The following is a 15,677-nucleotide window of genomic DNA, read 5'->3' on the forward strand; positions in this document are numbered from 1 at the left end:
TACGTACACCGATCGGAGGACTGGAGTAATATAGAGTACGCCCCTCCGCCGCCATTGATAAATTAATACTAATTGTTTGTGCAAAGCAAACAGCATGAGGACGCTCTTAAATGGCATCAACAAAGAAACACGCTTCCAAGGCTTTCTGGAAAGCCCGAATCATTGCCAAAGAGCAACGTGACAACGACGAGACAATGACGAGAAGGAACTTGGCATGGAGAATTGCAAACTCACCCAACTGTTTACATCTGATACACAAGATGAGGACTTTGGTGGATTTGCAAATAAATATCCATCAACGATAATGTGAGTACACTAAAGTACATGATTTAATAGTAGAATAAAGTTCAACTGAACTCATACAACTGAACTCACTGCATTATGTTTATTTTTTTTATTTTTTATTTTTTGCATGTGCCCAATAATGCAGTGCGCCCTATGTGAAAAAGCCCCCGCAACGGAGTCTGCGCCTTTTAACCCGAATCTCCTTCTGGTGCGGAAAACAGTAAGTGAATTTGATTCCTTTTAAAAGCCATTTTCAGCCTTTAAGGAGCACAACAGACACTTGGATAAACATGTTAGATATGATCATATCATGTTCGACGGAAGTTGTTGTCTGGTTGCAAGGAATTGTGGCAGACTTTTTAGTCTAAGTTAAAACCGATGAATCGCAGCCAGCTTCTCCTCAGGGCTCCAATCATTTGCAGGAAGCTGCCAGTTGGTTAAGAACAGAAATGAGTTCATTCAACAGCAGGAGTTTCCCCTCCTGACCCGAAACTGAGCCTGTGTTGGGGCTATCTGCTCACACTTCACTTTTAGTCTAGAGCAATCTCATCCAATTTTCTATTCCATTTATTTGTCACTTTTTATGTCTCTGTTTTCACTATCATCTCATTACTGGCATATGTCTCTTTTCCAAACTGGGTTCAATGTATTCAAGTGGACTTTTGTTTCGCACATAAGATGCTTCATTTCTGCATGCTTGGTCGAATCTAAAAGAAAACACATACTTGCTGTTTTATGACATTCTGTGACAAAGTTAATCATTTCTGACAAAAAAAGTAGTTTAATGCAATATTACAAACAAAATATGTTTTCATCCTCATAATCTAAACAGATATGTGTACCTGCATTTGAATGAGGACTGTTGAAGATGTAAAAAACTTGACAGACAATGAAAAAGTATGTCAGTAAAATTTATGGACAGCAGTGGAAACAATTTAATGTGACTGTGATAGAGAAATCTGACCTTAAATTGGGTTTGTTCATTCAAGAAAGTAATTTTTAAGAAATTGTCATTGGCCCGAATACTCCTTATACATCCTCCAGTCAGACCTTCTATTCATTGTTGTTTCAGGAACATGAAAGGAAAAAATAGTCCTTATGAAAAATCCCAGTCTGGCTCCTCTGCCCTGCATCAGCCCGAGGCATTGTTAGCGGTGCTGCTTGCTCAGCTTGGGATTTACGGCTTTGCAGTCCCCCAGATTGGTCTGTCTGAAGCTAGCTTGCTCTTTGAAAAAACCCATAAACCTGACCAAACGCTGCCACTTATGCCCAGTAATTAAAGCAAGCTGGCGTGGAGTAAAGTTCCTAAATTATCAGCGGCCGGGCGAGAGATGTGAAATGCGGTCGTGCTTCAGGGAGGTCGTAACTATTGACGCCTCCAACCCCAAAACAGATTGCATCTGAGTCGAGTCCCGCGCCCACATGGAAAACCTTGAGAACTCCTGAAGCCACAGAACACTATGTTGTGTACAATCGGGCTGGGTGGGCCATGCGAGTCCAAACAACCCGCCACCGGGCTTGCGTAATGCAGACCATCAATCAGACCAAAGCGATCCATAAAATCAATGAAATGGCCTTTTTTTTAGAGAGAAGTGATCACTGAGGATTTAACGTAAACGTCTCAAGTGTATGTTCTGAGCTCTTCCAGACGCCATTTTGACGAATATCTAATCTGTAATCTGAGCACCTTTCTGATGTTGGCTACAGGTTGTTTATGATGGTGGTCAGTCCGCACTTCACTCACCTTGTCAAAGAATAATTAGCACGACCTTGCTGTTCAGATATTGTGAAGGACGGATGGAGATCGTTGCATATGCAAGAAAGGCCATTGGGTTTGCTTTCAGAATAATGATAGACACAGATATGAATATTAATTTTGTTTTCAAAGGTTCCACATAATTGAGCAAAGTCCTCAATTATGCTTGTTGTTGGGAAGGTTAGCGTACGCCGCAGTCGGGTTAATGAGATTTGACTTTTGCTCTTTTTTTAAAGTTCAGCAAATTGCACTCAGGAGATGACTTTTCGTAAAAATCCATTATTCCCATAGACGCAGCCGGATGAAAAAAAAAAAGACTTGCCGAGATATAACTGTTAATTGAGTAGTGAAAGTGAACAGGAAAGCAATTCCAACAGATGGCCATGCGTCAGGGAGAAGACCTTTTTAATGAGTTTGTCTGAAGAGGTTTCTTCATCAGCCCCCGCTGAATATTTTCATTGGCCACCAGGCAGGTTCTTTGCTGGCCATCTGTTGGTGGTTGGGGTGCTTCTCAAATATATAGACTGTCGCTAAAGGACAACAGGAAGTTGCAGTGAAGAGAGATTGATGATTAATTTAATCATTGTATTCCTGAATCAACACACAAAAAAGATTTTTCAATCCATTTCCTATGACTAGCTCCCACCTTTTCCATTGCTGCATTCATTACATTCATGATTTTCGTCATTCCCCGCAGCACCTCTTCATTGTTAGTGCACAGTAAGACGGCGGCGCATCGTCTCATCAGCCCATTTCATGCACACTGCAGTGCTGACAGAGCAAATCCAGCCTTTGTATCCCAGCCGCCATCTCCAGACGGCTGACAGGAGGCTGTCAGTGTTAGCGACGCCCGAAGTGGAATACGTACAAGCGTAGGGGTTAATTACACAATGTTTAGGTCCCTCCGTCGCCTCGCCAGCCACGTTGAGTGCCAATCACATTCTGATAACTGCCTAATCAAACGTGGGCTGGCAGCTCTCCGCCGTGGCAACGTCGATGTTGGCTCATCTGGCGGGAAATCCTGCTGTTTAACTTTTCCACATGGTTGGAAGACGGGTACAATCTCTCTATTATGAAGCCAAAAAAGGATGAGAAGACATTTTTTTCCTCTTTAATTAGCAATAGCCTACATCATTCTTACTCATGTCTGTTTTGTGCCTCATTAAATCGGGCAAAATAGAATCATTTGTCTTTTATGCAGATATTCAATACGGTTTATTTTCCAGGAGCAACCCTCCATTTTTAATTCACTCAGTTAAAAGTTGATGTTGATTACACAATGGTTGATTTCATTACCACTTTCATAATCATTTGTTATTTTTTCTGCATCGCAGTAGGCAATTTAGAAAGCAATAAAGAACAAGCATAAATATCCCTGAATGATACTTGTACAACAGGAAGCCGCTATTAATTATTTCCTTCCATGCTATATTGCTCTACAAAGCCTCATACGGAAACGATGGAAGATTCCCAAAGGTATTCATATCTCAGGGAAATATAATCAAGTGCACTTTTCGTGACTAGATTTTTAAAAAAAACAAAACCATTTTAAAATGAAGAGGGGGTTTTGATTTTATTCTGCTTCCACCACTATACAGGAAAGTAATTTGCCTTTGCCCTCATGATTTGAGAAATTGAATTGAATGGTGACACCTCTGAGGAGAGAATGAAACGCAAACGTCCTTGCCGGCTCTCTGCCTCATTTTCAAAAGTAGCACCAAGACATCGTTCAAAATAACAGAGGTGAGATTATTCCTCATGCCGATTTCCCCAAGGTGATGTCTATTGTGTTTAAGTGTATGTTGCGCCATGGCAACGCCAATGAAGCTCATTCATTGATTGGCTCGGGAACAAATTTGGCCTTGCCTGACAGCGTCCGTGCAATCCACACGTGCTTTGCATTCAGCGTGCTACGAACAAACCATGGCAGATATTTCTCGGTCCTCCTTTGATTCCGACCGGCCAGCTGAATGGCGCACGGTGGGCTGCCCTCGTAATTGGCTGTCAACTCTTTTAAGGCACAGCTCGTTGATTAGGTCATGATTGCTAATAGGACGTGAAACGCGGCTCTCTTCACAATAGACTACAATGAATGACTGCTTGCTGTGAAGTACTTACAAAATGGAAGGTGTTGAATTTTATGTTGACTTTTCCAGGAGTCATATGAACAGGTTTTTTGGCCAATTACCGTACTTTCCGCACTCTAAGGCGCACCGGATTATAAGGCGCACCTTCAACGAATGGCCCATTTTAAAACTTTCTCCATATATCAGATATATACATGTGGCCCGCGGGCCGGATTTTGGACACACCTGCTGTAAGTGTCTCAATATTGGTCCATGTATAAGGCGCACCTGATTATAAGGCGCACTGACGGCTTTTGAGAAAATTGGAGGTTTTTAGGTGCGCCTTATAGTGCGGAAACTACGGGAATCGAAAATTAATGTTTTTGCTGAAAACAAGGCTACAAAATTCTCTTGGGCATGCCTGCTACTTGCAACTGCTACACACGATAACAAGGTTTACATTTATTTGCCACGAACATTCTAAAAAAAAAAAAACTGTTTATTTGGTCTTCTCTTGGGAAATGTGACCAGTGTGGATGAACAGGTGTGCTCATGCCCGGAGGCATGCGAACCCAAGGCCGTCACTATCCAGTCTTTGCACTCGGGAGACTTTTGGCGGACATGTTGCCCCCCCCTCCTCTTCCCTCCATCGCCACGGCTCCACAAACACAGTTGTTCATGAATATGGATTACAGGCAAGGCTCCCTGGCATCATTAACGTGCCACAAGCCAGTATAAATCACATCACCATAAAACCTCCAAATGTTCTGATAAAGAAAGTAACACGATAACAACTGGCACAAGTCAAGAAGACAAACATTTCTTGACAGATACATTGTAGATTTTTAATTTGTTGCTTAGTCTGCTCTTTTAATAGAGTCGCTCATAACTCAGAAAGAGCCATGTGACTATTGTGTGTGCACCAAATATGGTTTTGATGCAGAACCACAAGATCAACAAGGGATTTATATTTTTCCAAAGACTTTTTTTTTTGTGTTGTTATGTACACTGGCACACACATGTGAATTGTTTCCTCCAAAAGACCTTGTAACCATCTGCAACGTTGTTGAATGGGAACCTTTACGACTGGGCTTTTACGATACACGTGAACATCATGTGCATTCTCAAACCGCATATTGAACATGATAGCTTTGTGTCGTAAAAGTCCTCTATTTAACCGAGATCACCGCTGAAGGGAAATGAGCTGGGCCGCGGTCAAGTCGCCATGCAGCATCAGCTGGCAGCACACTAAAAATGCCAATCCAATTAAACAAAAGTACACAAGGCCAGGTCGGTTCTAACATCGTGCTAATTATTTACTTCGTCTCATCAGATTTTAAATGCGCCTGCATTCGTGTAACATTTTTAATACCAATTCTAGGTTAGATGTTTAATCCATGGCGACCCAGAAGGCTGAAAAAAATTCTGAATTTTTTTCAATAATCTTTTTGGTCATCCATTTTCTATAGCGTTTGTCTTTTTTAGGGTTGACCTACTTTTGGGCTGATCACCAGTCATGGGGCACATATGTATAGAAAAAAAATCAATTAACACTCACACCCATCTTTAATGAAACCAAAATCCCTGTTTTGGGAATGTTGGAAGAAGTCAGAGTACCTGGAGAAAAGCTACGCAAGCACAGGGGAGAATGTGAGGCAAACATGCTCAACACTTGGCTCACTGTTGCCTGACAACAAATCATAAAAAAAAAAAAGATTTATTGCTGAACAGTCAGTAAGGACTGGCTCCAGCTCACCCTCATCCCTAATGAGGAAAAACGCCATAGAAAATTGATGGATGTACAATTTCAATCATAAAGTCACAGGAGAGGATTTTTTCGTAGTATTTTCCTGACGATGTTTCCTTGCAAAAATCAGACATGCTCTTATATACCCAAAAAGAAACGGCGTGAATTTTTTCTTTTCTTTTTTTATTTTTCAAGCGTAGCTCCCTGAAATCGTCGCATGAATATGGAGGAGCCAAGCCTGCCTCGATAAGGCGGGCGGGCGAGCGAGTGGGCAGGCGTCTCCTCTCTTCTTCAGAGTCGCTTCAGATGAGCTTCTTTGCAGGGGGTCTGCAGCGAAATCTGGAGGGCAACACAGTGCCTGCGCTTCCAACACAAACGTGCCACTTTTGTCTTGAGAAGAGCTCTGCAAAATTCATACTTTCAAGCCCTCAAAGACGGGGGAATTGATACATATGAGCTTATCTGAAAGGAGAGAAGACGGCTTTCAGCAATGCTGCCAGAGGAATCTTGTTCTAATAATGCCGATGTGAATATGCTTCTATAGGCGCTAAACTGATGATCCCTTCCTAATGAGGTGAAAATAATATTTCACATGTCTTGAACGTGCTTCAATACTCTCAACACCGTCTTTTGTTCTCATAGAGCAAACTCATTGTTGTTGCGGGCCACATTGGAGTTATTGTTTCCCTCGTGTGGCCATTAATGACATACCGTATTTGCCGGTGTACAGGTCGACTCGGTGTATAAGTCGACCCCCTAAAATTCGACGGAAATTTACGATTTTATGATATATCCTTTGTATAAGTCGAGCTCAATTGTTGCATTATATTAAACTTCAAAATTCAATATGCGAAATTTATTGACGAAATGTGTTCAAATTCCGGGAGGCCGTGCGCATGCGGCTGTTTATAAGCACCGCGGAGGAGATCGCGGCCGGCGAGCTCGCGCACGCCACCCGGCACCAACGGGAGGCCGGAAATAGCTCCAAGCCGAGCGGATCGGCACTTTATAAGCACCGCGGAGGAGATTGCGGCGCCTCATTGGACTTCCAGCGGCCGGCGAGCTCGCGCACCCGCCCGGCACATCCGGGAGGCCGTGCGCACGAGCCAAGTGGCCGAAAATAGCCCCCGCCGAGCGGATCGGCTGTTTATAAGCACCGCGGAGGTGGTCGCGGCGTCTCATTCGACTTCCAGCGGCCGGCGAGCTCGCGCACCCGCCCGGCACATCCGGGAGGCCGTGCGCACGAGCCAAGTGGCCGAAAATAGCCCCCGCCGAGCGGATCGGCTGTTTATAAGCACCGCGGAGGTGGTGGCGGCGCCTCATTCGACTTCCAGCGGCCGGCGAGCTCGCGCACCCGCCCGGCACATCCGGGAGGCCGTGCGCACGAGCCAAGTGGCCGAAAATAGCCCCCGCCGAGCGGATCGGCTGTTTATAAGCACCGCGGAGGTGGTCGCGGCGTCTCATTCGACTTCCAGCGGCCGGCGAGCTCGCGCACCCGCCCGGCACATCCGGGAGGCCGTGCGCACGAGCCAAGTGGCCGAAAATAGCCCCCGCCGAGCGGATCGGCTGTTTATAAGCACCGCGGAGGTGGTGGCGGCGCCTCATTCGACTTCCAGCGGGCCGCGCACTCGCGCACGCCGCCCGGTTCAAATTTTCTAAGTGCAACGCACAATGAGATGCATGAGAAACGGCCTTGGTTACCATCACATTTGAAGCGATGAATACGAAGTTAAATTTTATGACTCGGTGTATAAGTCGAGGTCGATTTTTTTCGGTCGATTTTGGATCGAAAAAGGTCGACCAATACACCGGCAAATACGGTAAATAGAAATGAATGGATGGATATTATCACATACACGCAACTGAAAAGTTCAACAATTTTCAACTTTATTTTCAAATTTGGATTTTAACAAAAATGTTGCAACATAAAATGATGTGATGGGCGACTGAACGACTTGGAGGTCCACCTTCAAGTTTGTATGATTTCTATTATATTCAACATTAGGAAAAAGCATGCAAAAGTCAAGTTATGGAGTCAACAGGTTTATTTTCCAAAACAGAGGTCTTGATTTTTTTTTTTTTGCCTTGAGGCCAGGATTATGCACGCACTAATACCAAGACATGCACCGGGTTGGAGGTCTGCTACTGGAGGAGCTTGGATTGACTCCTTAATGTAATTATACCCACTCAGGGGAGAGAGGTAGACAGAAGTAAGCCGGGAGGGATGTGACATCCTCACAATGACAAGCGAGAGAGTGTCAGAAGACCTACAATATTTCTCCCGGTCGGAGGGTTGGTCTCATGGCCTCGGGCCAGGCACAAAAGATTAAAACAGCCTCGCCCGAGGCCCTGGAAGCAGCCCATCCAAATGCAGGACAGCGGGACTCGTATTATAATAATGGCACAAGGGGATCATGCATCTCATTCATTGCTATTCCACATCTTTGCTGTGGGTGCTTTTAAATTTCTATCATCACTGGTGGAAATGTGAAGTAAAATATAAATACAGGGCGATCCAGACAGCACAAGAGGTTGCTTTTTCCTTTCTATCGTGCAATCATGAGTGCTCGCCGTGGTTGGCGCACAGAGAAAGAAAGAGGGAAAAAAGTCCTTTGATGAAAGGACTGCAGCCAGACCCCCACCTACACGCTCTCCCACCCTTTCCTGCGTCCTTGCCCTCTGGAGTTAATCTGGCAAAGAGGAGACAGCCTCAACCAATTTACACAGACAGTGTTCCATTCTTTTTTTTTATTCCGTATATCGTTCGCTTTTGCTTCCTTTGCTTGTAGCTCTTCTTTGTGTACACTCACATTTGTGTGGCTTTGTGGATTGGATTTTGGACTCAAGTACAGGAGGATGGAAGACAGTCCAACCTCTTCAACTGGCTACTGCAGCTGAAGTGTCATGACACGGGTGCCACCATCTCAATTTCCCATCCAACACAATGGAAGAGAAAAATTCTGTTTTGAACTTCAGCCACGCCTAGGGAAGAACCAGATAGAACACGTTTTATTTGCTTATGGGGCTCGGATGGCAGTCGAATGACTTGCTTGAATTGGTGCCGTGTGTGCTTGCCACATCATGGAGAATAAGCAGTGTTTACTCTGTTCATCACTGTGTCTGAGCTGTAATTGGGCAAACACAAACAGAGCTTTTTGTTTTGTGGTGGTATTAGTCACGCTGGTGGGAGACGCTCGCAACTGCTTGCTGCTGTAATGTGTTCAATAAATCCTCAACACACACTGATCACACTGAATGTTTTGAAGCAGATCCAAACATTGTGGCCCATCAATTTTCTTTCCGCTGGGCTTGCCCGAATCAATTAAATCAAAGTTCAATTCCGCCGGACTTATAATTATTTAATGAACAGCATCTGGATCTGGCACTGAATGGGAGATGATGAGGATGTTGGTCATGATCTCCGTCATCCTAATTTCTATTCACACACTGGGAAATAACTTTTGGAGGGCTAAAATTGTAATTTAAATGATAAATATTTAAAATGTATTTTCATAATGTTAGTTAGCACAACAAAACAAGCAAATCGTTAGCTCCGAAATCATTCTGAGCTGTATCGTCATTTATTCTAAATGTTTATTATTTTGTTCGATGTCACTCTGGCACATCCCGCATCAGCATTAGTGGATCGTATTCACCTCACACGCCTTAAGCCCATTTTGGTCCCACTTTGCACAATGATGCATCAGCACTTTGGGCGCCCTATGTCAATGTAAGTCTGCCAGCACCTCCTGCGGCCCGTCACACTCAATCGAGCGACTGACATGACATGTCCTGCACCAGTGATTGAATTACCAGCCATTTGTCTGCCGTGATTGTCTTGCCGTCATATCAGCGTTAATCTCATTGTGGGTGTTGTCATCGTGCATTACACAGGAATCGGGATATTTTACTGCCAGTGTCTTGGCTAGTTTTCACTCCAACCAGATTGATTTGTATATTTTCATTATGTAAATAAATTGAATATTTGTTTTCAATTTAAGCTTTGGAGATAATACTAATGCAAACAACTAAGATCCATCTTGTTGTTCTTTAATTTACTGTACATACAGTAGAATCCTGCTGCTCATTCATTTCCTGTAAACAGTTTACGGTATGTGATGAGCTCTGCATGTTCATATGTTCCGTGCTGCTCAGCCACATTTCCAGTGAATTAATTAGCACAAGTGTGCAGCGTGGAGTAATTACCATGCAGGAGCAGGCGCCGGCTGAATTACGATTAGTACGTGAATAAATCTTCACTGGGGAGGTTTCGTTAGGGAAAAATGCTCCTGGTAAACTTGGGTGTAACCCAAATGATAAACATGGATTTTTATGAATTGAAAATATGTTCTTTCTTGTGGAATTAATGTCTGGAGGACGCAGATGCAACTATAGCTCCTCAATTCGGAACACAATTATGTATAGCGTCAGGCGCATTCACACAATTTGTTGGTGAAATGAAGACAAATCTGTTGAAAGATTTGATTTCCACCCAAATCTGAATTTCTACTAAAGCAGTTTTCAAATGTATGTTGAATGAAGTTTATATTTAAATATAATGTCGCTTTTGCACAAGGCATCTTCAAAATAGAAGCAAAGAGTAAATAATGAAGAAATAGAAAAATACTTGAGTAAAGAACATGTTGAACTGCTGCTTGTGCTCTATGCTTAAAAATATTATGAATAAATAACAAAAAAATAAATGAAATTAATAAAGAAATAATAATAAATATGTGTATTATAATCTGAACAAATTTTAACAATTAACATTTCAGTATTCAATATTTTATTCTTCAATATTTTTTTTCTTATTCCGTGTTCTTGTTTCAATACTCTTATGGAACAACAATACAAGCAGGTGGAAAATTGTCTAAACTGCACTCACAAAGTAACTAGTTATTTTTCTCCAAACCTAAAATATTAATTAGTGTGTATCCGTATAGTGGCTCCAGATCCACATGAGAGTCGATTAAAAAAATCTAATTCAAGACATAAACAGCTGATCAGTTAGTTATATTTTGGATATTATATATTCAGTTAACATTTCATATAACTTTTGCCCTTTCTCATCCACTGAGACAAAGTGAATTGTTAATAATTCAAGCAATATTGGAATATGCACGCTTAGCCTCCCATAGAGTGTTTAAAATGCAAAAAAATGGAGACTGTTCAAATATAGATTTTGTATTTCATGCAATGAACATTAGATTAAGGGCACTGTGATGTAAAGTAAGTGAAAAGTATAAAACTAGACATTTTTTTTTTTCCTTACTTAAGCATTTCTTTGTAATTTACATGCTGGTAATTTTGTTGCATTCTGTAATATACAAACACATAAATTCTCCCAGCAGGAGGTTGGAGCATCACACTAATCTACCCACACTAACGGCCTTGCACGTGTAAATAATTTTTTTTACAGCCTGTCAACTCTTTGCAATGCGCCCGGTGACACAACTTCACAGCAACTCACTGACGGCTATAATTCATCATCTGCACTGTTCAAAGCGTCGTAGTTCACCTTGCTCCCGTGCTTCGGACCTGGCCTGGCACATTTATATTTAACGGGAAGATGAATGGCAGGTCGGGCGTTCCTCGTGTGTCATGGCGTAAGTCACGATAAATAACGGCGGCCGATTGACGGGACACGGGACGGTAAAGGGTTGAGATATCAACATCAACGCAGACTCGACCAACCGCAGTGTAATTTTGCAAGTCGTTAAATCACCGCCAGAGAAATATGAGTCCAAGGTTATTGAGTGCATCATGAGTGATGGAGGCTTGGGGAGTGGTCTGCGAGCCTCATGTTGTTGCGGAAATTAGATTTAACACTGTGTCCCTTTGGGGGTGGAGGGATTGTGAATAACCCTAAAACCAGCAGATATCTGATGTTGTTCGGAACTACAACACAGATGAAAATAAATTAAAAAATAATGTGCTGTGTATTCTTCAAAGCTATTTTACAATAGAGGGAGGATAGAATATGATAAGGAGGAAAGTGTGTGTGTGCAGGCAGGGTACACCATCCCAATTTGTGATGGAGCAGATGCTGTCCCCTCAAGCAAAGAATTTCGCCCCAAACGCCACCTGTAAAAATCTCCATCTGTTGCATTGGGCCATGGAATATGTCAGCACTGGCTGAAGGCTCTACTCGAGTCTAGCTGTCTGGCGCCGAGGAGCTCGTCCTGTCGGCCGCACCCCATTGGCTGGTTGAGAGAGAGAGATTCCGTTGTGGCAAGTCTGACAGCAGCTTTGTGCCAACCAGCGCTTGTGCCATCTCTCTGGGAAAGGTTCGATCGTAACATTGGGGCCTGTGCTGAATGTCATTGTGGTGGCAATGTTGTGGCTGGCCTCAACTACGAAATGTCACAAAAGGTGCTCTGTGCTTACAGCTGTTGCACTTGCTCCCTTGGATAACAAAAGTCATGGTGATCAGAAAGAAGCACAGATGTTACCTAAAAGCCTGCATGTTGTTTTTGAATGCGGCGTTATAAAAGCAGAAATAAACGGTTTATGTGCTCACCAAACAATACTCGGCTTTACCGTTCCCAATGTGAAAGTCAAATGATGGCTGTTTCAAAGTGGTGCTTTTGTTTTTTGTGCATTACTATTAATTCTTCTGTAATGCCTCTCTATGAAGAAAAGCAAATTACTGTATTTTCCGGACTATAAGGCGCACCTTCAATGAATGGCCCATTTTAAAACTTTGTCCTTATATAAGGCGCGCCGGACAATAAGGCACTCCATTAATGCATCATGTCAGATTTTTAATCCAAATCAAATCATTCTCTATTTTATCTTTTTTATTTCAACTTCAGATGCCACAAATTACTTTATAATCACAAAATAATGATTCATAGTCTTTTTGATTCATGATTCATAGTCTTCAGCGGGCCACTTATGTTTGATTTCACGACACAATGCTTTGGACCAGCTTAAATTTAGGAATTTGGTCCATATATAAGGCACACCGGACTATAAGGTGCAATGTTGGCTTTTAGGTTTTTAGGTGCGCCTTATAGTCCGGAAAATACAGTAACTGGAGTTGTAAAAATTCCCAAGTTTGATTTATCAGCTGACTATAATGCATGTTCCACTTTTAAATGACCACATCCAAACATAATCTCTTAAAAAGACTTTCCTGCAGATTGTTCATGGATATGCAGTACTGATACATGTAAAGAGTCATTCACACTAAAAGCCATACACAGATTTTTTTTTGAAAATATATAGATCTAACCTTTCTGAACACAAAATCTGTACATATTACTCGTTGAAATAAAAGAAATAACAAAACTGCCAACAGCTCAGTAGAAAAGAAACATATGGAGCCAGCAAAACAAAATAACAAATAGTGAAGAAGAGTTTCACCAATATATGACCCCAAAACAACATTACCATATTTAATGCACCTCTTGATGCACTTACTACTCAAAACACTATTTATTCGTTGCGACTTGTCCCTTTCAAACCCACAGCCATAGATCACCATACATTCAACCCCCGTAGCAGTAATCAAAGTTTAAGCTCTGCAGTAATTTAGTTAATGACAAGCTTGGGGGCTTCAGACAACAGTGGACTTTAGTGGCCTTGTTCAAGGTGTCTTAATTATGTGCTATATTTTCTAAAATGGCTGCTAGGGTTTTTTTCCTAGCCAGATGAAAGAAGTTTGAATATTCATTAGGCTTTGTTAAATGCTATGTGTAGACCCAGAAGCACTTCAGCGAGACTCGTCTCGGCACCTTGCTTGACTGAAGGAGTGTTGCTGTAGCAGCGGAACACCGAAACATAGGCAAGTGCACTTCTAATTTATGAGCATGTAAAATAGAATGTAGTTAGGCAAGTTAAAAATAAAACGCAATCCTAATTAGGAGTGATCTGTTTAACCCAAGTGGATTTAAAACATATCAACGTGGAACATAAGGGATAGTCAACCAGCGCATATGGTGGACATTCGGATGTTCACAACAGACCATCGTCATGCTTCATTTAAACCCAAGTGTGTGTTGTTCAACATAAGTGCGAACATAAGAAGTGTAAAGTGGGCCGTAATCGTATTCGCCAAAGAAAAAAAAAACAATCTTTTGCCATATGCACTTGCAAATGTAAAGCCCACCTATGTGGAATTCATTTGTGCATCTAAGCCTCTCACATAAGTACAAAGCATGCCACAAAATTTTAATCGAAAAACAATCGAGCCACTTTGACAATCGTGTTTCATTTTCAGACAGTGCATCCAATATAGATGTGTGCCACGGCTCAGGTGAATTCAGGATGTTCTCGCTTAATGAGTGGAGCAGAGAGCTGCAAGGTATGACAGCGTGACTATACATGCGGCTGGAAATGTTTCGAGCGTGACGGTGAGTCTCGGCTTCCCGTGTGTGGACTGACAAGCTAACAGAGCCGACCAATTGCCGAGCAAATTAAAAATGATCTTCATTAAGACTGCATAGTAAAAACAAAGCAGTTTGATGGGTCAAATATTTTCCATGTAATATAAACATGCTGGGGTGGTAAATATTTTCCCACCTTCATTTCCCGCCGTTTCCAATGGCTAATTCAAACAAACCTGAGGGTGACCAGCGGCCCTTCCACCGTGTTTGGTGGCTCCTCTGTGAGCTGTACCTTTTGAAGTTGTAATCAATCACAATGTGAAAAAAGCTCCAAGCCAGCAATTTCTTCTTGAAATGTTGTAGCGATGATATATTGACGGTTGTATTTCTTCAGTTATATCACAAGAGGATATTGGTGGTAACGCTGATTGCTCATTTGTATTCATTCTTTTGGCATGTCAGCTGAACAATGGCCACCTCTCAAAAGTTGGGTCTCTTTTCTTTCTCGACATGCTTATAACACTTCAGCCGGGCCCAACCTACTTCTCTAATGAAAGTGTCACAAGCGTGCAACAGTCCCGGTATGTTTTAATTAAACGAGGAGCTGAGAGCTCGATAGCAGGACGGGAAAGCCAGATGGACGCCTATATGGGGTCTTTTAGTGCCAATTACTATGAAGATGAAAATGTTGCATCGGTGACCTCATTATAAAACCGGATGATACATAAAGATGACTTGAATGTAATGTTTGAGTGTCTTTCCTTTACTCTTCTACTAATCATTCATTCTCAAGTGTAGCCAGAACATCTTAAAGGTGTTTGTGACCTTTAATTGGTATTAACTCTACATGTCAAATACATAGCGTGCAACAAATGGAGCGGTAAGTCGGGGTCATGCACTTTCTTATACTCCACCGTGTATCATATTTGAGGCAACTGAGATTAATATCCAAGTAAGGAAAAAACATCAGTATTTAATGTGGCTACGCTCTCCCAGTACGTATAATTTATTTGCAAATGTTACTTATAAATAGTTTACGGCATCCGATAGCACAGTTGTTTTATAAAAGTTACAGACAATTGTAAAATGTGTTTATCACAGATGATTTTCTGCATGCTGTTATTTTTTTTTTTAATGAGATCTTTGTACATCTTATTTTAAAAATCTGATGATGTGGGCACATTTTTTGTTCAGTCAACATTCTGGTCCATGCAGAATTATTTATTTGCGTTGACAGAACATTAACCCTTTCCTGTTATTTTTTTCCCTTAAATGAAATTAAATATTAATATGACATTTTGTGAACATACTGTTGTCCATACAGTGGAAAATTAGTGATAATAGTAGTTTTCTTGCTTCCGTTTTAAAACCTATAGAGTGGGATAATCTCATTTTTTATTCATGAGATCTTCAAATGAATAATAGATGGTGTCCTTTGAGCTCTGTGCCCTTGCGTTTATTCTCGTTATTAGGAGAATTCCAGATCATATCAG

General features: G+C 41.9%; 1 protein-coding gene across 9 annotated transcripts in view; it reads left to right on the forward strand.

The window, feature by feature from the left end:
- Nucleotides 1-25: 25 nt before the first annotated feature.
- LOC148385365 (uncharacterized) overlaps nt 26-15,677 on the forward strand; it is a 73,965-nt gene continuing 58,313 nt past the window's right edge. For all 9 annotated transcript variants that reach the window (XR_015863373.1, XR_015863376.1, XR_015863377.1 and 6 more), the window contains exons 1-2: nt 26-306; nt 431-505. Coding sequence is in view for 3 of the 9 variants with exons in the window: in XM_088400262.1 (XP_088256388.1) it covers nt 215-306; nt 431-505 (167 nt within the window). In the remaining 6 variants the exon portion in view is untranslated. The remainder of the gene's footprint in view (nt 307-430; nt 506-15,677) is intronic.

The sequence above is a fragment of the Syngnathus floridae genome, chromosome 16 (assembly GCF_059516105.1).
Source record: "Syngnathus floridae isolate MCC-2025c chromosome 16, RoL_Sflo_1.0, whole genome shotgun sequence".
In the NCBI taxonomy this organism is placed as follows: domain Eukaryota; kingdom Metazoa; phylum Chordata; class Actinopteri; order Syngnathiformes; family Syngnathidae; genus Syngnathus; species Syngnathus floridae.